This window comes from Oncorhynchus keta, chromosome 20 (genome assembly GCF_023373465.1).
Source record: "Oncorhynchus keta strain PuntledgeMale-10-30-2019 chromosome 20, Oket_V2, whole genome shotgun sequence".
NCBI lineage: Eukaryota > Metazoa > Chordata > Actinopteri > Salmoniformes > Salmonidae > Oncorhynchus > Oncorhynchus keta.
The window spans coordinates 24,944,540-24,967,103 of record NC_068440.1 but is presented as its reverse complement, the minus strand read 5'-3'; the positions used below and the strand labels follow the sequence as shown (position 1 = coordinate 24,967,103).

Here is a 22,564-nt window from a genome sequence, read left to right as displayed (position 1 = left end):
CACTCACACACACACACACACAAACACAGCGCAGAGCCTAGCGGAGCCCAGAGGAGCTCAGTAAACAGTGGCAATCAGAACCCCATCAGACCTATTGAAGACCTGCCAAGTCCTACTAGACCCAGAGAGAGCAAGGAGCCACAGACTCTGAGCATTTTTACTGCCCACGAAGGACAAATAAAGCAAAGGCATTACAACACAAATATATGTGTCTGTCCTGTCTCAATCTGGGATGACCTCCACATCAAATACACAACCTGGACGGAGTTGAGGGAGAAATGGATATATGGATGTTTTATACTGTTTCTTCTCTGTGTGGGATGTTTTTTTTTAAGGGGGGCTGAACTTGCAGCTGTGCGCCGAATTGATGATTACTTCCCACTGGGCACATACTGGTTGAATCAACGTTGTTTCCACGTCATTTCAATGAAATTACATTCAACCAACGTGGAATAGACTTTGAATTGACGTCTGTGTCCAGGGGGTTGAGTTCTGCCAGATGTGGGCAGGATATAAATAAACCCAAGGAAAACTGTTACAGTACTAATCATTCTGTGACATGATTTTGTCCTATAATCTCGCAAATCTCAGTTTAAGATGAAACTGACTTCATCGCCAAAATTATCCTATTTACACTTTTTTGCACTATAATATCTGTTTTTGACTCATATCAATGCCACATAGGTCGCTTTCAAAACAAGACGTTGCTTTTTTAGGGGCAGTCGCTCTTTAATGTCTGTTTATGATGATATTTGGTCCTACCTGTACTTTGTACTGTTGAAACAATGTTTGGATATTTTACTGTATATACTGTAGATCATGAGGTACTACTGGCCATCTGGGCGAGGCAGCGAAATGCTACTGGCAACCTCAATTGGGATTGAAAGACAAGAAAATGGATTTGGATGGATCAATAGCTAAGGTTATAATATGTTGGTAAAGACTGCTATAACAAAGCAGGTTAACTATATTGGGAGTGTATATTGAGTTGTACTGAGTGAAACAACTCTATCTGAACTCACAATTTGTAAGAAATTAGGGAAAACCATCATTGCTTTGCTTACATGTACAGTTTACATCCTACACATGCTAACCATTGTAATCACATGCTAACCATTGTAATCACATGCTAACCATTGTAATCACATGCTAACCATTGTAAGTGCTGAACTTTTACCCTCTCTGTCTACAATGAAAGATATGGCGTCTTTCTTTTATCTAACTTATTTCTCTGTTTTCCTACAAGAGAGTGACATTGTCACCCTCACTTTCACTGTCAGGGAACATAAAGTTCTCTATGGCTCTGTCATCATCAACATTTCCCTATTTCTAACCATCCAATTTCCATTCACAGACCTACTTCTCCCTCTCCTCTCCTTCCACTTTCTTCTCTCCATCCCCTCCTCTCGTGCCTCCTCTCACTTTTCCCATGCCATCCTCTTTTGCCATGCTCATCCTCTTTTGCCATGCTCATCCTCTTTTCCCATGCTCGTCCTCTTTTCCCATGCCATCCTCTTTTGCCATGCTCATCCTCTTTTCCCATGCTCATCCTCTTTTCCCATGCTCGTCCTCTTTTCCCATGCTCGTCCTCTTTTCCCATGCTCGTCCTCTTTTCCCATGTTCCTCCTCTTTTCCTATGCTCCTCCTCTTTTCCTATGCTCCTCTTTTCCCATGCTCCTGCTTTTTTCCCATGTTCCTCCTCTTTTCCCATGCTCCTCCTCTTTTCCCATGCTCCTCCTCTTTTCCCATGTTCCTCCTCTTTTCCCATGCTCCGCCTCTTTTCCCATGCTCCTCCTCTTTTCCCATGCTCCTCCTCTTTTCCAATGTACCTCCTCTTTTCCCATGCTCATCCTCTTTTACCATGCTCCTCCTCTTTTCCCATGTACCTCCTCTTTTACCATGCTCCTCCTCTTTTCCCATGTTCCTCCTCTTTTCCCATGTGACCTCCTCTTTTCCCATGTACCTCCTCTTTTCCCATGTTCCTCCTTTTTTCCCATGTACCTCCTCTTTTCCCTTGCTCCTCCTTTTTTACCATGTCCTTCCTCTTTTCCCATGCTCCTCTTCTTTTCCCATGCTCCTCCTCTTTTACCATGCTCCTGCTTTTTTCCCATGTTCCTCCTCTTTTCCCATGCTCCTCCTCTTTTCCCATGCTCCTCCTCTTTTCCCATGTTCCTCCTCTTTTCCCATGCTCCGCCTCTTTTCCCATGCTCCTCCTCTTTTCCCATGCTCCTCCTCTTTTCCAATGTACCTCCTCTTTTCCCATGCTCATCCTCTTTTACCATGCTCCTCCTCTTTTCCCATGTACCTCCTCTTTTACCATGCTCCTCCTCTTTTCCCATGTTCTTCCTCTTTTCCCATGTGACCTCCTCTTTTCCCATGTTCCCCCTCTTTTCCAATGTTCCTCCTTTTTTCCCATGTACCTCCTCTTTTCCCTTGCTCCTCCTTTTTTACCATGTCCCTCCTCTTTTCCCATGCTCCTCTTCTTTTCCCATGCTCCTCCTCTTTTACCATGCTCCTGCTTTTTTCCCATGTTCCTCCTCTTTTCCCATGCTCCTCCTCTTTTCCCATGCTCCTCCTCTTTTCCCATGTTCCTCCTCTTTTCCCATGCTCCGCCTCTTTTCCCATGCTCCTCCTCTTTTCCCATGCTCCTCCTCTTTTCCAATGTACCTCCTCTTTTCCCATGTTCCTCCTTTTTTCCCATGTACCTCCTCTTTTCCCTTGCTCCTCCTTTTTACCATGTCCTTCCTCTTTTCCCATGCTCCTCTTCTTTTCCCATGCTCCTCCTCTTTTACCATGCTCCTGCTTTTTTCCCATGTTCCTCCTCTTTTCCCATGCTCCTCCTCTTTTCCCATGCTCCTCCTCTTTTCCCATGTTCCTCCTCTTTTCCCATGCTCCGCCTCTTTTCCCATGCTCCTCCTCTTTTCCCATGCTCCTCCTCTTTTCCAATGTACCTCCTCTTTTCCCATGCTCATCCTCTTTTACCATGCTCCTCCTCTTTTCCCATGTACCTCCTCTTTTACCATGCTCCTCCTCTTTTCCCATGTTCTTCCTCTTTTCCCATGTGACCTCCTCTTTTCCCATGTTCCCCCTCTTTTCCAATGTTCCTCCTTTTTTCCCATGTACCTCCTCTTTTCCCTTGCTCCTCCTTTTTTACCATGTCCCTCCTCTTTTCCCATGCTCCTCTTCTTTTCCCATGCTCCTCCTCTTTTACCATGCTCCTGCTTTTTTCCCATGTTCCTCCTCTTTTCCCATGCTCCTCCTCTTTTCCCATGCTCCTCCTCTTTTCCCATGTTCCTCCTCTTTTCCCATGCTCCGCCTCTTTTCCCATGCTCCTCCTCTTTTCCCATGCTCCTCCTCTTTTCCAATGTACCTCCTCTTTTCCCATGCTCATCCTCTTTTACCATGCTCCTCCTCTTTTCCCATGTACCTCCTCTTTTACCATGCTCCTCCTCTTTTCCCATGTTCCTCCTCTTTTCCCATGTGACCTCCTCTTTTCCCATGTTCCTCCTCTTTTCCCATGTTCCTCCTTTTTTCCCATGTACCTCCTCTTTTCCCTTGCTCCTCCTCTTTTCCCATGTTGCTCCTCTTTTCCCATGCTCCTCCTTTTTTCCCATGTGCCTCCTCTTTTCCCATGTTCCTCCTCTTTTCCCATGCTCCTCCTCTTTTACCATGCTCCTGCTTTTTTCCCATGGTCCTCCTCTTTTCCCATGTTCCTCCTCTTTTCCCATGTTCCTTCTCTTTTCCCATGTTCCTCCTCTTTTTCCATGTTCCTCCTCTTTTCCAATGTTCCTCCTCTTTTCCCATGCTCCTCCTCTTTTCCCGTGTACCTCCGCTTTTCCCATGTTCCTCCTCTTTTCCCATGCTCCTCCTCTTTTCCCATGCTCCTCCTCTTTTCCCATGCTCCTCCTCTTTTCCCATGTACCTCCTCTTTTCCCATGCTCCTCTTCTTTTCCCATGTTCCTCCTCTTTTCCCATGTTCCTCCTCTTTTCCCATGTTCCTCCTCTTTTCCCATGTTCCTTCTCTTTTCCCATGTTCCTCTTCTTTTCCCATGTTCCTTCTCTTTTCCCAAGTTCCTCTTCTTTTCCCATGTACCTCCTCTTTACCCATGTTCCTTCTCTTTTCCCATGTTCCTCTTCTTTTCCCATGTTCCTCTTCTTTTCCCATGTTCCTCTTCTTTTCCCATGTTCCTCCTCTTTTCCCATGTTCCTCCTCTTTTCCCATGTTCCTTCTCTTTTCCCATGTACCTCCTCTTTACCCATGTTCCTTCTCTTTTCCCATGTTCCTCTTCTTTTCCCATGTTCCTCTTCTTTTCCCATGCTCCTCTTCTTTTCCCATGTTCCTCCTCTTTTCCCATGTTCCTCTTCTTTTCCCATGTTCCTCTTCTTTTCCCATGTTCCTCTTCTTTTCCCATGTTCCTCCTCTTGTCCCATGTTCCTCCTCTTTTCCCATGTTCCTCTTCTTTTCCCACGCTCCTTCTCTTTTCCCATGTTCCTCTTCTTTTCCCACGCTCCTCCTCTTCTCCCATGTTCCTTCTCTTTTCCCATGCTCCTTCTCTTTTCCCACGCTCCTTCTCTTTTCCCATGTTCCTCTTCTTTTCCCATGTTCCTCTTCTTTTCCCATGTTCCTCCTCTTTTCCCATGTTCCTCCTCTTTTCCCATGTTCCTCTTCTTTTCCCATGTTCCTCCTCTTTTCCCATGTTCCTTCTCTTTTCCCATGTTCCTCTTCTTTTCCCATGTTCCTCTTCTTTTCCCATGTTCCTCTTCTTTTCCCATGTTCCTCCTCTTTTCCCATGTTCCTCTTCTTTTCCCATGTTCCTCTTCTTTTACCATGCTCCTCTTCTTTTACCATGCTCCTCCTCTTTTCCCATGTGCCTCCTCTTTTCCCATGCTCCTTCTCTTTTCCCATGTTCCTTCTCTTTTCCCATGTTCCTCTTCTTTTCCCATGTTCCTCTTCTTTTCCCATGTTCCTTCTCTTTTCCCATGTTCCTCCTCTTTTCCCATGTTCCTCCTCTTTTCCCATGTTCCTTCTCTTTTCCCATGTTCCTCTTCTTTTCCCATGTTCCTCTTCTTTTCCCATGTTCCTCCTCTTTTCCCATGTTCCTCCTCTTTTCCCATGTTCCTTCTCTTTTCCCATGTTCCTCTTCTTTTCCCATGTTCCTCTTCTTTTCCCATGTTCCTCCTCTTGTCCCATGTTCCTCCTCTTTTCCCATGTTCCTCTTCTTTTCCCACGCTCCTTCTCTTTTCCCATGTTCCTCTTCTTTTCCCACGCTCCTCCTCTTCTCCCATGTTCCTTCTCTTTTCCCATGCTCCTTCTCTTTTCCCACGCTCCTTCTCTTTTCCCATGTTCCTCTTCTTTTCCCATGTTCCTCTTCTTTTCCCATGTTCCTCCTCTTTTCCCATGTTCCTCCTCTTTTCCCATGTTCCTCTTCTTTTCCCATGTTCCTCCTCTTTTCCCATGTTCCTTCTCTTTTCCCATGTTCCTCTTCTTTTCCCATGTTCCTCTTCTTTTCCCATGTTCCTCTTCTTTTCCCATGTTCCTCCTCTTTTCCCATGTTCCTCTTCTTTTCCCATGTTCCTCTTCTTTTACCATGCTCCTCTTCTTTTACCATGCTCCTCCTCTTTTCCCATGTGCCTCCTCTTTTCCCATGCTCCTTCTCTTTTCCCATGTTCCTTCTCTTTTCCCATGTTCCTCTTCTTTTCCCATGTTCCTCTTCTTTTCCCATGTTCCTTCTCTTTTCCCATGTTCCTCCTCTTTTCCCATGTTCCTCCTCTTTTCCCATGTTCCTTCTCTTTTCCCATGTTCCTCTTCTTTTCCCATGTTCCTCTTCTTTTCCCATGTTCCTCCTCTTTTCCCATGTTCCTCCTCTTTTCCCATGTTCCTTCTCTTTTCCCATGTTCCTCTTCTTTTCCCATGTTCCTCTTCTTTTCCCATGTTCCTCCTCTTTTCCCATGTTCCTCCTCTTTTCCCATGTTCCTCCTCTTTTCCCATGTTCCTCTTCTTTTCCCATGTTCCTTCTCTTTTCCCATGTTCCTCCTCTTTTCCCATGTTCCTTCTCTTTTCCCATGTTCCTTCTCTTTTCCCATGTTCCTCTTCTTTTCCCATGTTCCTCTTCTTTTCCCATGTTCCTCCTCTTTTCCCATGTTCCTCCTCTTTTCCCATGTTCCTCTTCTTTTCCCATGTTCCTCCTCTTTTCCCATGTTCCTTCTCTTTTCCCATGTTCCTCTTCTTTTCCCATGTTCCTCTTCTTTTCCCATGTTCCTCTTCTTTTCCCATGTTCCTCCTCTTTTCCCATGTTCCTCTTCTTTTCCCATGTTCCTCTTCTTTTACCATGCTCCTCTTCTTTTACCATGCTCCTCCTCTTTTCCCATGTGCCTCCTCTTTTCCCATGCTCCTTCTCTTTTCCCATGTTCCTTCTCTTTTCCCATGTTCCTCTTCTTTTCCCATGTTCCTCTTCTTTTCCCATGTTCCTTCTCTTTTCCCATGTTCCTCCTCTTTTCCCATGTTCCTCCTCTTTTCCCATGTTCCTTCTCTTTTCCCATGTTCCTCTTCTTTTCCCATGTTCCTCTTCTTTTCCCATGTTCCTTCTCTTTTCCCATGTTCCTCCTCTTTTCCCATGTTCCTCCTCTTTTCCCATGTTCCTTCTCTTTTCCCATGTTCCTCTTCTTTTCCCATGTTCCTCTTCTTTTCCCATGTTCCTCCTCTTTTCCCATGTTCCTCCTCTTTTCCCATGTTCCTTCTCTTTTCCCATGTTCCTCTTCTTTTCCCATGTTCCTCTTCTTTTCCCATGTTCCTTCTCTTTTCCCATTCTCCTCTTCTTTTCCCATGTTCCTCTTCTTTTCCCATGTTCCTCCTCTTTTCCCATGTTCCTCCTCTTTTCCCATGTTCCTTCTCTTTTCCCATGTTCCTCTTCTTTTCCCATGCTCCTTCTCTTTTCCCATGTTCCTCTTCTTTTCCCATGCTCCTTCTCTTTTCCCATGTTCCTCCTCTTTTCCCATGTTCCTCCTCTTCTCCCATGTTCCTTCTCTTTTCCCATGCTCCTTCTCTTTTCCCACGCTCCTTCTCTTTTCCCATGTTCCTCTTCTTTTCCCATGTTCCTCTTCTTTTCCCATGTTCCTCCTCTTTTCCCATGTTCCTCCTCTTTTCCCATGTTCCTCTTCTTTTCCCATGTTCCTCCTCTTTTCCCATGTTCCTTCTCTTTTCCCATGTTCCTCTTCTTTTCCCATGTTCCTCTTCTTTTCCCATGTTCCTCTTCTTTTCCCATGTTCCTCCTCTTTTCCCATGTTCCTCTTCTTTTCCCATGTTCCTCTTCTTTTACCATGCTCCTCTTCTTTTACCATGCTCCTCCTCTTTTCCCATGTGCCTCCTCTTTTCCCATGCTCCTTCTCTTTTCCCATGTTCCTTCTCTTTTCCCATGTTCCTCTTCTTTTCCCATGTTCCTCTTCTTTTCCCATGTTCCTTCTCTTTTCCCATGTTCCTCCTCTTTTCCCATGTTCCTCCTCTTTTCCCATGTTCCTTCTCTTTTCCCATGTTCCTCTTCTTTTCCCATGTTCCTCTTCTTTTCCCATGTTCCTTCTCTTTTCCCATTCTCCTCTTCTTTTCCCATGTTCCTCTTCTTTTCCCATGTTCCTCCTCTTTTCCCATGTTCCTCCTCTTTTCCCATGTTCCTTCTCTTTTCCCATGTTCCTCTTCTTTTCCCATGCTCCTTCTCTTTTCCCATGTTCCTCTTCTTTTCCCATGCTCCTTCTCTTTTCCCACGCTCCTCATCATTTCCCTTCTCATCTCTTTTATTGTCTCATCTCTCTGCTATACATTTAGTCTATTTTTCTGACCCTGAGCTTCTGAAAACCCCTCAACACACAAGCTGTGAGGCACATTTTAGCATTCATATGCATTCAATCATGGCTGTGGCTTATACAGGCAGAGTCTTCTATGTAAGGTTAAAGCTATAGGTTAATCCTTAAGAGTCTATTGACTCTCCCCTATGTCAATCTAAATAACACAACAAATGAATCCCATCAAAACCCGTCAGTTTAAGATAGAGATATCAGCTTGGGCTGCGTCTCAATCCATCATGTCCTCCTATGTCGGCCTTTCGCATCTGCAGTAGAAGGCGGCCGAGCTACTGCGGTGTTTGTCAGATCTTCTCACGAAAACCTCTATAGCATCCAAACGGTTTGGCCAAAAAACTACACTGAACAAAAATATTAAAGCAACATGCAACAATGTCCAAGATTTTACTGAGTTACAGTTCATATAAGAACATTTGTCAATTGAAATACATTCATTAGGCCCTAATCTATGGATTTCACATGACTGGGATTACAGATATGCATCTGTTGGTCACTGATACCTTAAAAATATGCAGGAAGGTGGATAAAAAAACAGTCAGTGTCTGGTGTGACGTCACGCAGCGCGACACATCTTCACATACATAGAGTTGATCAGGCTGTTGATTAATCAGGCTGCCTATGGAATCTCGTCACACTCCTCTTGATTGGTTGTGTGAAGTTGCTGGATATTGGTGGGAATGTTAACACACTGTCCTGCACGGTGATACAGAGCATCCCAAACATGCTCAATGGGTGACATCTCTGGTGAGTATGCAGGCCATAGAAGAACTGGGACATTTTCAGCATCCAGGAATTGTGTACAGATCCTTGCGACATGTGGCCGTGCATTATCATGCTGAAACATGAGGTTATGGCAGCGTGATCTCGTCAGGATCAGGATCTCGTCACGGTATCTCTGTGCATTCAAATTGCAATCAATAAAATGCAATTGTGTTTGTTGACATCAGAAAATAGCTCGCCCACAAGCCGCCTTCTGCCGTCTGCCCGGTACAGTTGAAACCAGATTTCATCCTTGAAGAGCAAACTTCTCCAGCATGCCAGTGGCCATTGAAGCTGATCATTTGCCCTCTGAAGTTGTTACGACACCAAACTGCAGTGAGGTCAAGACCTAGGTGAGGACTATGAGCACGCGGATGAGCTTTCGTGTGACGGTTTCTAACAGTTTGTGCAGAAATTCTTTGATTGTGCAAACCCACATTTTCATCAGCTTTCCAGGTGGCTGGTCTCAGACGATTCCGCAGGTGAAGAAGCCAAATGTGGAGGTCTGGTTGAACATACTGCCAAATTCTCCAAAATTATATTGGAGGCAGTTTATGGAAGAGAAATTAACATTTAATTCTCGGGCAACAGCTCTGATGGACATTCCTTCAGTCAGCATGCCAATTGCTTGCTCCCTCAAAACTTAGGACATCTGTAGCATTGTGTTGTGTGACAAAACTGCACAGCGGCCTTTTATTGTCCCCAGCACAAGGTACACCTGTTTAATGATCATGCTGTTTAATCAGCTTCTTGATATGCCACATCTGTCAGGTGGATGGATTATCTAGGCAAAGGAGAACTGGTTGGCTCAAATGCATTAAGAAGGAAAGAAATTCCACAAATTAACAAGACACACCTGTTAATTGAAATGCATTCCAGGTGACTACCTCATGAAGCTGCCAAGAGTGTGCAAAGCTGTCATGAAAGCAAAGGGTGCCTACTTTGAATAATCTAAAATATAAAATATATTTTGATTTGTTTAACACTTTTTTGCAAACTACATGATTTCATATGTGTTATTTCATAGTTGTGATATCTACACTATTATTCCACAATGTAGAAAATAGTACAAATAAAGAAAAACCATTGAATGAGTAGGTGTGTCCAAACTTGACTGGTACTGTATATATATATATATATATAAAGAAAAGCATATATATATTTGCTGAGCTTTCTTATAAATGTCATATATCTCCTAAATATAGGACAGACACTTCAATACCTTATTTCTTAGATACATTTTTGGGGAATTTATGAATGTGTTATTCATCAACAGGCTATAGGGTGACGTACTTCACACACAAACATGCACACACACACACGCACGCACGCACGCACGCACGCACGCACGCACGCACGCACGCACGCACGCACGCACGCACACACGCACACACACACACACACACACACACACACACACACACACACACACACACACACACACACACACACACACACACACACACACACACACACACACACACACACACACACACACACACATTTGTTTCACTATCCTCATGGGGACCAAACAATTGATTCCCGCTCAAAATGAATTTTCCCTAACCCCTAAACCTAACCCAAACCCTAAACCTAACCCCTAAGCCTAAAATAGCCTTTTTCCCTGTGGGGACCAGCGAAATGTCCCCAATTATCCGAATTGTCCTTGTTTAGATAGTAAAACCAAAAAGACACACACACATACATTACACACACACTTACAAACACACATACAGTATACACATACTCACCGAGGTACTGTCCCTTGCCCTCTCGGAAGGGGGGTCCCACGGGGCCCTTCATCATGGGCTGCATGTACTTCATCTGGGGCATGGGGGGGTAGCCTCCCCCAAGGACACGGCCTCCCAGCAGCAGAAGCACACAGACAGAGGCCAACAACATGGTCATTAGGCTCCTAGGCTCCAGGCTCAGCCACTAACAACTGGAATTGAGAGAATGAGAAACAGGAGAAGTGGAGAGATGAATTAATGATTATGGTCATTGGAGAGAGAGATGTGGCCCATGCCAATAAAGCGACTTAAATTGACATTGAATTGAGAGAGAGTTTTGGTGATTCTCGAAAACAAAATCATATTCTCTTGAATGACAAAAAAAACTTGATACAGAGATGAAGCAGGATAATTTTCACATCTCTGCTTATCTGAAACCATGCCAGTGGGTCGTTCTAGGTAGGTCGCATTAGAACTCTACTGCCAGTGGGTTGGTCTGATTAGTATTAGAACTCTACTGCCAGTGGGTCGTTCTAGGTAGGTCGCATTAGAACTCTACTGCCAGTGGGTTGGTCTGATTAGTATTAGAACTCTACTGCCAGTGGGTCGTTCTAGGTAGGTCGCATTAGAACTCTACTGCCAGTGGGTTGGTCTGATTAGTATTAGAACTCTACTGCCAGTGGGTCGGTCTAGGTAGGTCGCATTAGAACTCTACTGCCAGTGGGTCGGTCTAGGTAGGTCGCATTAGAACTCTACTGCCAGTGGGTCGTTCTAGGTAGGTCACATTAGAACTCTACTGCCAGTGGGTCGTTCTAGGTAGGTCGCATTAGAACTCTACTGCCAGTGGGTCGGTCTAGGTAGGTCGCATTAGAACTCTACTGCCAGTGGGTCGGTCTAGGTAGGTCGCATTAGAACTCTACTGCCAGTGGGTCGTTCTAGGTAGGTCGCATTAGAACTCTACTGCCAGTGGGTTGGTCTGATTAGTATTAGAACTCTACTGCCAGTGGGTCGTTCTAGGTAGGTCGCATTAGAACTCTACTGCCAGTGGGTTGGTCTGATTAGCATTAGAACTCTACTGCCAGTGGGTCGGTCTGATTAGCATTAGAACTCTACTGCCAGTGGGTTGGTCTGATTAGCATTAGAACTCTACTGCCAGTGGGTTGGTCTGATTAGTATTAGAACTCTACTACCAGTGGGTTGGTCTGATTAGTAGCAGAACTCTACTGCCAGTGGGTCGGTCTAGGTAGGTCGCATTAGAACTCTACTGCCAGTGAGTCGGTCTAGGTTGGTCACATTAGAACTCTACTGCCAGTGGGTCGTTCTAGGTAGGTCGCATTAGAACTCTACTGCCAGTGGGTTGGTCTGATTAGTATTAGAACTCTACTGCCAGTGGGTCGGTCTGATTAGCATTAGAACTCTACTGCCAGTGGGTTGGTCTGATTAGCATTAGAACTCTACTGCCAGTGGGTTGGTCTGATTAGTATTAGAACTCTATTACCAGTGGGTTGGTCTGATTAGCATTAGAACTCTACTGCCAGTGGGTCGGTCTAGGTAGCATTAGAACTCTACTGCCAGTGGGTCGGTCTAGGTAGCATTAGAACTCTACTGCCAGTGGGTCAGTCTAGGTAGCATTAGAACTCTACTGCCAGTGGGTTGGTCTGATTAGTATTAGAACTCTACTGCCAGTGGGTTGGTCTGATTAGTATTAGAACTCTACTGCCAGTGGGTTGGTCTGATTAGTATTAGAACTCTACTGCCAGTGGGTTGGTCTGATTAGTATTAGAACTCTACTGCCAGTGGGTTGGTCTGATTAGTAGTAGAACTCTACTAACAGTGGGTTGGTCTGATTAGTATTAGAACTCTACTGCCAGTGGGTTGGTCTGATTAGTAGGAGAACTCTACTAACAGTGGGTTGGTCTGATTGGCATTAGAACTCTACTGCCAGTCGGTCGGCTTAGGTAGCATTAGAACTCTACTGCCAGTGGGTTGGTCTGATTAGTATTAGAACTCTACTGCCAGTGGGTTGGTCTGATTAGTATTAGAACTCTACTGCCAGTGGGTTGGTCTGATTAGTATTAGAACTCTACTGCCAGTGGGTTGGTCTGATTAGTATTAGAACTCTACTGCCAGTGGGTTGGTCTGATTAGTAGTAGAACTCTACTAACAGTGGGTTGGTCTGATTAGTATTAGAACTCTACTGCCAGTGGGTTGGTCTGATTAGTAGGAGAACTCTACTAACAGTGGGTTGGTCTGATTGGCATTAGAACTCTACTGCCAGTCGGTCGGCTTAGGTAGCATTAGAACTCTACTGCCAGTGGGTTGGTCTGATTAGTATTAGAACTCTACTGCCAGTGGGTTGGTCTGATTAGTAGTAGAACTCTACTAACAGTCGGTTGGTCTGATTAGTAGCAGAACTCTACTAACAGTGGGTTGGTCTGATTAGTAGAAGAACTCTACTGCCAGTGGGTTGGTCTGATTAGTAGTAGAACTCTACTAACAGTGGGTTGGCCTGATTAGTAGTAGAACTCTACTAACAGTGGGTTGGTCTGATTGGCATTAGAACTCTACTGTCAGTGGGTCGGCTTAGGTAGCATTAGAACTCTACTGCCAGTGGGTTGGTCTGATTAGTATTAGAACTCTACTGCCAGTGGGTTGGTCTGATTAGTAGTAGAACTCTACTGCCAGTGGGTTGGTCTGATTAGTAGTAGAACACTACTAACAGTGGGTTGGTCTGATTAGTATTAGAACTCTACTGCCAGTGGGTTGGTCTGATTAGTAGTAGAACTCTACTAACAGTGGGTTGGTCTGATTGCCATTAGAACTCTACTGCCAGTGGGTTGGTCTGATTAGTATTAGAACTCTAATGCCAGTGGGTTGGTCTGATTACTATTAGAACTCTACTGCCAGTGGGTTGGTCTGATTACTATTAGAACTCTACTGCCAGTGGGTTGGTCTGATTAGTATTAGAACTCTACTGCCAGTGGGTCGGTCTAGGTAGGTCGCATTAGAACTCTACTGCCAGTGGGTCGGTCTAGGTAGGTCGCATTAGAACTCTACTGCCAGTGGGTCGTTCTAGGTAGGTCACATTAGAACTCTACTGCCAGTGGGTCGTTCTAGGTAGGTCGCATTAGAACTCTACTGCCAGTGGGTCGGTCTAGGTAGGTCGCATTAGAACTCTACTGCCAGTGGGTCGTTCTAGGTAGGTCGCATTAGAACTCTACTGCCAGTGGGTTGGTCTGATTAGTATTAGAACTCTACTGCCAGTGGGTCGGTCTAGGTAGGTCGCATTAGAACTCTAATGCCAGTGAGTCGGTCTAGGTTGGTCACATTAGAACTCTACTGCCAGTGGGTCGTTCTAGGTAGGTCACATTAGAACTCTACTGCCAGTGGGTTGGTCTGATTAGTATTAGAACTCTACTGCCAGTGGGTCGGTCTGATTAGCATTAGAACTCTACTGCCAGTGGGTTGGTCTGATTAGCATTAGAACTCTACTGCCAGTGGGTTGGTCTGATTAGTATTAGAACTCTACTACCAGTGGGTTGGTCTGATTAGCATTAGAACTCTACTGCCAGTGGGTCGGTCTAGGTAGCATTAGAACTCTACTGCCAGTGGGTCGGTCTAGGTAGCATTAGAACTCTACTGCCAGTGGGTCAGTCTAGGTAGCATTAGAACTCTACTGCCAGTGGGTTGGTCTGATTAGTATTAGAACTCTACTGCCAGTGGGTTGGTCTGATTAGTATTAGAACTCTATTGCCAGTGGGTTGGTCTGATTAGTATTAGAACTCTACTGCCAGTGGGTTGGTCTGATTAGTAGTAGAACTCTACTAACAGTGGGTTGGTCTGATTAGTATTAGAACTCTACTGCCAGTGGGTTGGTCTGATTAGTAGGAGAACTCTACTAACAGTGGGTTGGTCTGATTGGCATTAGAACTCTACTGCCAGTCGGTCGGCTTAGGTAGCATTAGAACTCTACTGCCAGTGGGTTGGTCTGATTAGTATTAGAACTCTACTGCCAGTGGGTTGGTCTGATTAGTAGTAGAACTCTACTAACAGTCGGTTGGTCTGATTAGTAGCAGAACTCTACTAACAGTGGGTTGGTCTGATTAGTAGAAGAACTCTACTGCCAGTGGGTTGGTCTGATTAGTAGTAGAACTCTACTAACAGTGGGTTGGCCTGATTAGTAGTAGAACTCTACTAACAGTGGGTTGGTCTGATTGGCATTAGAACTCTACTGTCAGTGGGTCGGCTTAGGTAGCATTAGAACTCTACTGCCAGTGGGTTGGTCTGATTAGTATTAGAACTCTACTGCCAGTGGGTTGGTCTGATTAGTAGTAGAACTCTACTGCCAGTGGGTTGGTCTGATTAGTAGTAGAACACTACTAACAGTGGGTTGGTCTGATTAGTATTAGAACTCTACTGCCAGTGGGTTGGTCTGATTAGTAGTAGAACTCTACTAACAGTGGGTTGGTCTGATTGCCATTAGAACTCTACTGCCAGTGGGTTGGTCTGATTAGTATTAGAACTCTACTGCCAGTGGGTTGGTCTGATTACTATTAGAACTCTACTGCCAGTGGGTTGGTCTGATTAGTATTAGAACTCTACTGCCAGTGGGTCGGTCTAGGTAGGTCGCATTAGAACTCTACTGCCAGTGGGTCGGTCTAGGTAGGTCGCATTAGAACTCTACTGCCAGTGGGTCGTTCTAGGTAGGTCACATTAGAACTCTACTGCCAGTGGGTCGTTCTAGGTAGGTCGCATTAGAACTCTACTGCCAGTGGGTCGGTCTAGGTAGGTCGCATTAGAACTCTACTGCCAGTGGGTCGTTCTAGGTAGGTCGCATTAGAACTCTACTGCCAGTGGGTTGGTCTGATTAGTATTAGAACTCTACTGCCAGTGGGTCGGTCTAGGTAGGTCGCATTAGAACTCTACTGCCAGTGAGTCGGTCTAGGTTGGTCACATTAGAACTCTACTGCCAGTGGGTCATTCTAGGTAGGTCGCATTAGAACTCTACTGCCAGTGGGTTGGTCTGATTAGTATTAGAACTCTACTGCCAGTGGGTCGGTCTGATTAGCATTAGAACTCTACTGCCAGTGGGTTGGTCTGATTAGCATTAGAACTCTACTGCCAGTGGGTTGGTCTGATTAGTATTAGAACTCTACTACGAGTGGGTTGGTCTGATTAGTAGCAGAACTCTACTGCCAGTGGGTCGGTCTAGGTAGGTCGCATTAGAACTCTACTGCCAGTGAGTCGGTCTAGGTTGGTCACATTAGAACTCTACTGCCAGTGGGTCGTTCTAGGTAGGTCGCATTAGAACTCTACTGCCAGTGGGTTGGTCTGATTAGTATTAGAACTCTACTGCCAGTGGGTCGGTCTGATTAGCATTAGAACTCTACTGCCAGTGGGTTGGTCTGATTAGCATTAGAACTCTACTGCCAGTGGGTTGGTCTGATTAGTATTAGAACTCTACTACCAGTGGGTTGGTCTGATTAGCATTAGAACTCTACTGCCAGTGGGTCGGTCTAGGTAGCATTAGAACTCTACTGCCAGTGGGTCGGTCTAGGTAGCATTAGAACTCTACTGCCAGTGGGTCAGTCTAGGTAGCATTAGAACTCTACTGCCAGTGGGTTGGTCTGATTAGTATTAGAACTCTACTGCCAGTGGGTTGGTCTGATTAGTATTAGAACTCTACTGCCAGTGGGTTGGTCTGATTAGTATTAGAACTCTACTGCCAGTGGGTTGGTCTGATTAGTATTAGAACTCTACTGCCAGTGGGTTGGTCTGATTAGTAGTAGAACTCTACTAACAGTGGGTTGGTCTGATTAGTATTAGAACTCTACTGCCAGTGGGTTGGTCTGATTAGTAGGAGAACTCTACTAACAGTGGGTTGGTCTGATTGGCATTAGAACTCTACTGCCAGTCGGTCGGCTTAGGTAGCATTAGAACTCTACTGCCAGTGGGTTGGTCTGATTAGTATTAGAACTCTACTGCCAGTGGGTTGGTCTGATTAGTAGTAGAACTCTACTAACAGTCGGTTGGTCTGATTAGTAGCAGAACTCTACTAACAGTGGGTTGGTCTGATTAGTAGAAGAACTCCTCTACTGCCAGTGGGTTGGTCTGATTAGTAGTAGAACTCTACTAACAGTGGGTTGGCCTGATTAGTAGTAGAACTCTACTAACAGTGGGTTGGTCTGATTGGCATTAGAACTCTACTGTCAGTGGGTCGGCTTAGGTAGCATTAGAACTCTACTGCCAGTGGGTTGGTCTGATTAGTATTAGAACTCTACTGCCAGTGGGTTGGTCTGATTAGTAGTAGAACTCTACTGCCAGTGGGTTGGTCTGATTAGTAGTAGAACACTACTAACAGTGGGTTGGTCTGATTAGTATTAGAACTCTACTGCCAGTGGGTTGGTCTGATTAGTAGTAGAACTCTACTAACAGTGGGTTGGTCTGATTGCCATTAGAACTCTACTGCCAGTGGGTTGGTCTGATTAGTATTAGAACTCTAATGCCAGTGGGTTGGTCTGATTACTATTAGAACTCTACTGCCAGTGGGTTGGTCTGATTACTATTAGAACTCTACTGCCAGTGGGTTGGTCTGATTAGTATTAGAACTCTACTGCCAGTGGGTTGGTCTGATTAGTATTAGAACTCTACTGCCAGTGGGTTGGTCTGATTGGCATTACAACTCTACTGCCAGTGGGTTGGTCTGATTAGTAGTAGAACTCTACTAACAGTGGGTTGGTCTGATTAGTAGTAGAACTCTACTAACAGTGGGTTGGTCTGATTAGTATTAGAACTCTACTGCCAGTGGGTTGGTCTGATTAGTAGTAGAACTCTACTAACAGTGGGTTGGTCTGATTAGTAGTAGAACTCTACTAACAGTGGGTTGTTCTGATTGGCATTAGAACTCTACTGCCAGTGGGTTGGTCTGATTATTATTAGAACTCTAATGCCAGTGGATGGTCTGATTAGTATTAGAACTCTACTGCCAGTGGGTTGGTCTGATTAGTAGTAGAACTCTACTAACAGTGGGTTGGTCTGATTAGTAGTAGAACTCTACTAACAGTGGGTTGGTCTGATTGGCATTAGAACTCTACTGCCAGTGGGTCGGCTTAGGTAGCATTAGAACTCTACTGCCAGTGGGTTGGTCTGATTAGTATTAGAACTCTACTGCCAGTGGGTTGGTCTGATTAGTAGTAGAACTCTACTGCCAGTGGGTTGGTCTGATTAGTAGTAGAACACTACTAACTGTGGGTTGGTCTGATTAGTATTAGAACTCTACTGCCAGTGGGTTGGTCTGATTAGTAGTAGAACTCTACTAACAGTGGGTTGGTCTGATTGCCATTAGAACTCTACTGCCAGTGGGTTGGTCTGATTAGTATTAGAACTCTATTGCCAGTGGGTTGGTCTGATTACTATTAGAACTCTACTGCCAGTGGGTTGGTCTGATTACTATTAGAACTCTACTGCCAGTGGGTTGGTCTGATTAGTATTAGAACTCTACTGCCAGTGGGTTGGTCTGATTAGTATTAGAACTCTACTGCCAGTGGGTTGGTCTGATTGGCATTACAACTCTACTGCCAGTGGGTTGGTCTGATTAGTATTAGAACTCTACTGCCAGTAGGTTGGTCTGATTAGTAGTAGAACTCTACTAACAGTGGGTTGGTCTTATTAGTAGTAGAACTCTACTAACAGTGGGTTGGTCTGATTGGCATTAGAACTCTACTGCCAGTGGGTTGGTCTGATTAGTATTAGAACTCTAATGCCAGTGGGTTGATCTGATTACTATTAGAACTCTACTGCCAGTGGGTTGGTCTGATTACTATTAGAACTCTACTGCCAGTGGGTTGGTCTGATTAGTATTAGAACTCTACTGCCAGTGGGTTGGTCTGATTAGTATTAGAACTCTACTGCCAGTGGGTTGGTCTGATTGGCATTAGAACTCTACTGCCAGTGGGTTGGTCTGATTAGTATTAGAACTCTACTGCCAGTGGGTTGGTCTGATTAGTAGTAGATCTCTACTAACAGTGGGTTGGTCTGATTAGTAGTAGAACTCTACTGCCAGTGTGTTAGTCTGATTAGTAGTAGAACTCTACTAACAGTGGGTTGGTCTGATTGGCATTAGAATTCTACTGCCAGTGGGTCGGCTTAGGTAGCATTAGAACTCTACTGCCAGTGGGTTGGTCTGATTAGTATTAGAACCCTACTGCCAGTGGGTTGGTCTGATTAGTATTAGAACTCTACTGCCAGTGGGTTGGTCTGATTGGCATTAGAACTCTACTGCCAGTGGGTCGGCTTAGGTAGCATTAGAACTCTACTGCCAGTGGGTTGGTCTGATTAGTATTAGAACTCTACTGCCAGTGGGTTGTTCTGATTAGTATTAGAACTCTACTGCCAGTGGGTTGGTCTGATTTAGTATTAGAACTCTACTGCCAGTGGGTTGGTCTGATTTGTATTAGAACTCTACTGCCAGTGGGTTGGTCTGATTAATAGTAGAACTCTACTGCCAGTGGGTTGGTCTGATTAGTAGTAGAACTCTACTGCCAGTGGGTTGGTCTGATTAGTAGTAGAACTCTACTAACAGTGGGTCGGTCTGATTAGTAGTAGAACTCTACTGCCAGTGGGTTGGTCTGATTAGTATTAGAACTCTAATGCCAGTGGGTTGATCTGATTACTATTAGAACTCTACTGCCAGTGGGTTGGTCTGATTACTATTAGAACTCTACTGCCAGTGGGTTGGTCTGATTAGTAGTAGAACTCTACTGCCAGTGGGTTGGTCTGATTAGTAGTAGAACTCTACTAACAGTGGGTCGGTCTGATTAGTAGTAGAACTCTACTGCCAGTGGGTTGGTCTGATTAGTATTAGAACTCTACTGCCAGTGGGTTGGTCTGATTAGTAGTAGAACTCTACTGCCAGTGGGTTGGTCTGATTAGTATTAGAACTCTAATGCCAGTGGGTTGATCTGATTACTATTAGAACTCTACTGCCAGTGGGTTGGTCTGATTACTATTAGAACTCTACTGCCAGTGGGTTGGTCTGATTAGTATTAGAACTCTACTGCCAGTGGGTTGGTCTGATTAGTATTAGAACTCTACTGCCAGTGGGTTGGTCTGATTGGCATTAGAACTCTACTGCCAGTGGGTTGGTCTGATTAGTATTAGAACTCTACTGCCAGTGGGTTGGTCTGATTAGTAGTAGATCTCTACTAACAGTGGGTTGGTCTGATTAGTAGTAGAACTCTACTGCCAGTGTGTTGGTCTGATTAGTAGTAGAACTCTACTAACAGTTGGTTGGTCTGATTAGTAGTAGAACTCTACTAACAGTGGGTTGGTCTGATTGGCATTAGAACTCTACTGCCAGTGGGTCGGCTTAGGTAGCATTAGAACTCTACTGCCAGTGGGTTGGTCTGATTAGTATTAGAACCCTACTGCCAGTGGGTTGGTCTGATTAGTATTAGAACTCTACTGCCAGTGGGTTGGTCTGATTGGCATTAGAACTCTACTGCCAGTGGGTCAGCTTAGGTAGCATTAGAACTCTACTGCCAGTGGGTTGGTCTGATTAGTATTAGAACTCTACTGCCAGTGGGTTGGTCTGATTAGTATTAGAACTCTACTGCCAGTGGGTTGGTCTGATTTAGTATTAGAACTCTACTGCCAGTGGGTTGGTCTGATTTGTATTAGAACTCTACTGCCAGTGGGTTGGTCTGATTAGTAGTAGAACTCTACTGCCAGTGGGTTGGTCTGATTAGTAGTAGAACTCTACTGCCAGTGGGTTGGTCTGATTAGTAGTAGAACTCTACTGCCAGTGGGTTGGTCTGATTAGTATTAGAACTCTACTGCCAGTGGGTTGGTCTGATTAGTAGTAGAACTCTACTGCCAGTGGGTTGGTCTGATTAGTAGTAGAACTCTACTAACAGTGGGTCGGTCTGATTAGTAGTAGAACTCTACTGCCAGTGGGTTGGTCTGATTAGTATTAGAACTCTACTGCCAGTGGATGGTCTGATTAGTATTAGAACTCTAATGCCAGTGGGTTGATCTGATTACTATTAGAACTCTACTGCCAGTGGGTTGGTCTGATTAGTATTAGAACTCTACTGCCAGTGGGTTGGTCTGATTAGTAGTAGAACTCTACTAACAGTCGGTTGGTCTGATTAGTAGCAGAACTCTACTAACAGTGGGTTGGTCTGATTAGTAGTAGAACTCTACTGCCAGTGGGTTGGTCTGATTAGTAGTAGAACTCTACTAACAGTGGGTTGGCCTGATTAGTAGTAGAACTCTACTAACAGTGGGTTGGTCTGATTGGCATTAGAACTCTACTGCCAGTGGGTCGGCTTAGGTAGCATTAGAACTCTACTGCCAGTGGGTTGGTCTGATTAGTATTAGAACTCTACTGCCAGTGGGTTGGTCTGATTAGTAGTAGAACTCTACTGCCAGTGGGTTGGTCTGATTAGTAGTAGAACACTACTAACTGTGGATTGGTCTGATTAGTATTAGAACTCTACTGCCAGTGGGTTGGTCTGATTAGTAGTAGAACTCTACTAACAGTGGGTTGGTCTGATTGCCATTAGAACTCTACTGCCAGTGGGTTGGTCTGATTAGTATTAGAACTCTAATGCCAGTGGGTTGGTCTGATTACTATTAGAACTCTACTGCCAGTGGGTTGGTCTGATTTACTATTAGAACTCTACTGCCAGTGGGTTGGTCTGATTAGTATTAGAACTCTACTGCCAGTGGGTTGGTCTGATTAGTAGTAGAACTCTACTAACAGTGGGTTGGTCTGATTAGTAGTAGAACTCTACTAACAGTGGGTTGGTCTGATTGGCATTAGAACTCTACTGCCAGTGGATGGTCTGATTAGTATTAGAACTCTAATGCCAGTGGGTTGATCTGATTACTATTAGAACTCTACTGCCAGTGGGTTGGTCTGATTAGTATTAGAACTCTACTGCCAGTGGGTTGGTCTGATTAGTAGTAGAACACTACTGCCAGTGGGTTGGTCTGATTAGTAGTAGAACTCTACTAACAGTCGGTTGGTCTGATTAGTAGCAGAACTCTACTAACAGTGGGTTGGTCTGATTAGTAGTAGAACTCTACTGCCAGTGGGTTGGTCTGATTAGTAGTAGAACTCTACTGCCAGTGGGTTGGTCTGATTAGTAGTAGAACACTACTAACTGTGGATTGGTCTGATTAGTATTAGAACTCTACTGCCAGTGGGTTGGTCTGATTAGTAGTAGAACTCTACTAACAGTGGGTTGGTCTGATTGCCATTAGAACTCTACTGCCAGTGGGTTGGTCTGATTAGTATTAGAACTCTAATGCCAGTGGGTTGGTCTGATTACTATTAGAACTCTACTGCCAGTGGGTTGGTCTGATTTACTATTAGAACTCTACTGCCAGTGGGTTGGTCTGATTAGTATTAGAACTCTACTGCCAGTGGGTTGGTCTGATTAGTAGTAGAACTCTACTAACAGTGGGTTGGTCTGATTAGTAGTAGAACTCTACTAACAGTGGGTTGGTCTGATTGGCATTAGAACTCTACTGCCAGTGGATGGTCTGATTAGTATTAGAACTCTAATGCCAGTGGGTTGATCTGATTACTATTAGAACTCTACTGCCAGTGGGTTGGTCTGATTAGTATTAGAACTCTACTGCCAGTGGGTTGGTCTGATTAGTAGTAGAACTCTACTAACAGTCGGTTGGTCTGATTAGTAGCAGAACTCTACTAACAGTGGGTTGGTCTGATTAGTAGTAGAACTCTACTAACAGTGGGTTGGCCTGATTAGTAGTAGAACTCTACTAACAGTGGGTTGGTCTGATTGGCATTAGAACTCTACTGCCAGTGGGTCGGCTTAGGTAGCATTAGAACTCTACTGCCAGTGGGTTGGTCTGATTAGTATTAGAACTCTACTGCCAGTGGGTTGGTCTGATTAGTAGTAGAACTCTACTGCCAGTGGGTTGGTCTGATTAGTAGTAGAACACTACTAACTGTGGGTTGGTCTGATTAGTATTAGAACTCTACTGCCAGTGGGTTGGTCTGATTAGTAGTAGAACTCTACTAACAGTGGGTTGGTCTGATTGCCATTAGAACTCTACTGCCAGTGGGTTGGTCTGATTAGTATTAGAACTCTAATGCCAGTGGGTTGGTCTGATTACTATTAGAACTCTACTGCCAGTGGGTTGGTCTGATTACTATTAGAACTCTACTGCCAGTGGGTTGGTCTGATTAG

At 44.7% G+C, this 22,564-nt stretch overlaps 1 protein-coding gene and 1 long non-coding RNA gene across 2 annotated transcripts in view; one reads left to right on the top strand and one right to left on the bottom strand.

The window, feature by feature from the left end:
• The window catches only part of LOC118399585 (collagen alpha-2(VIII) chain-like), a 133,528-nt gene that overhangs the window by 25,162 nt on the left and 85,802 nt on the right, over nt 1-22,564 (bottom strand). Inside the window, exon 2 of the mRNA XM_052472481.1 lies at nt 10,362-10,552. Coding sequence (XP_052328441.1) covers nt 10,362-10,518 — 157 coding nt within the window. The 5' untranslated portion in view covers nt 10,519-10,552. The remainder of the gene's footprint in view (nt 1-10,361; nt 10,553-22,564) is intronic.
• The window catches only part of LOC127909925 (uncharacterized), a 77,599-nt gene that overhangs the window by 28,111 nt on the left and 26,924 nt on the right, over nt 1-22,564 (top strand). The window lies entirely within an intron of this gene.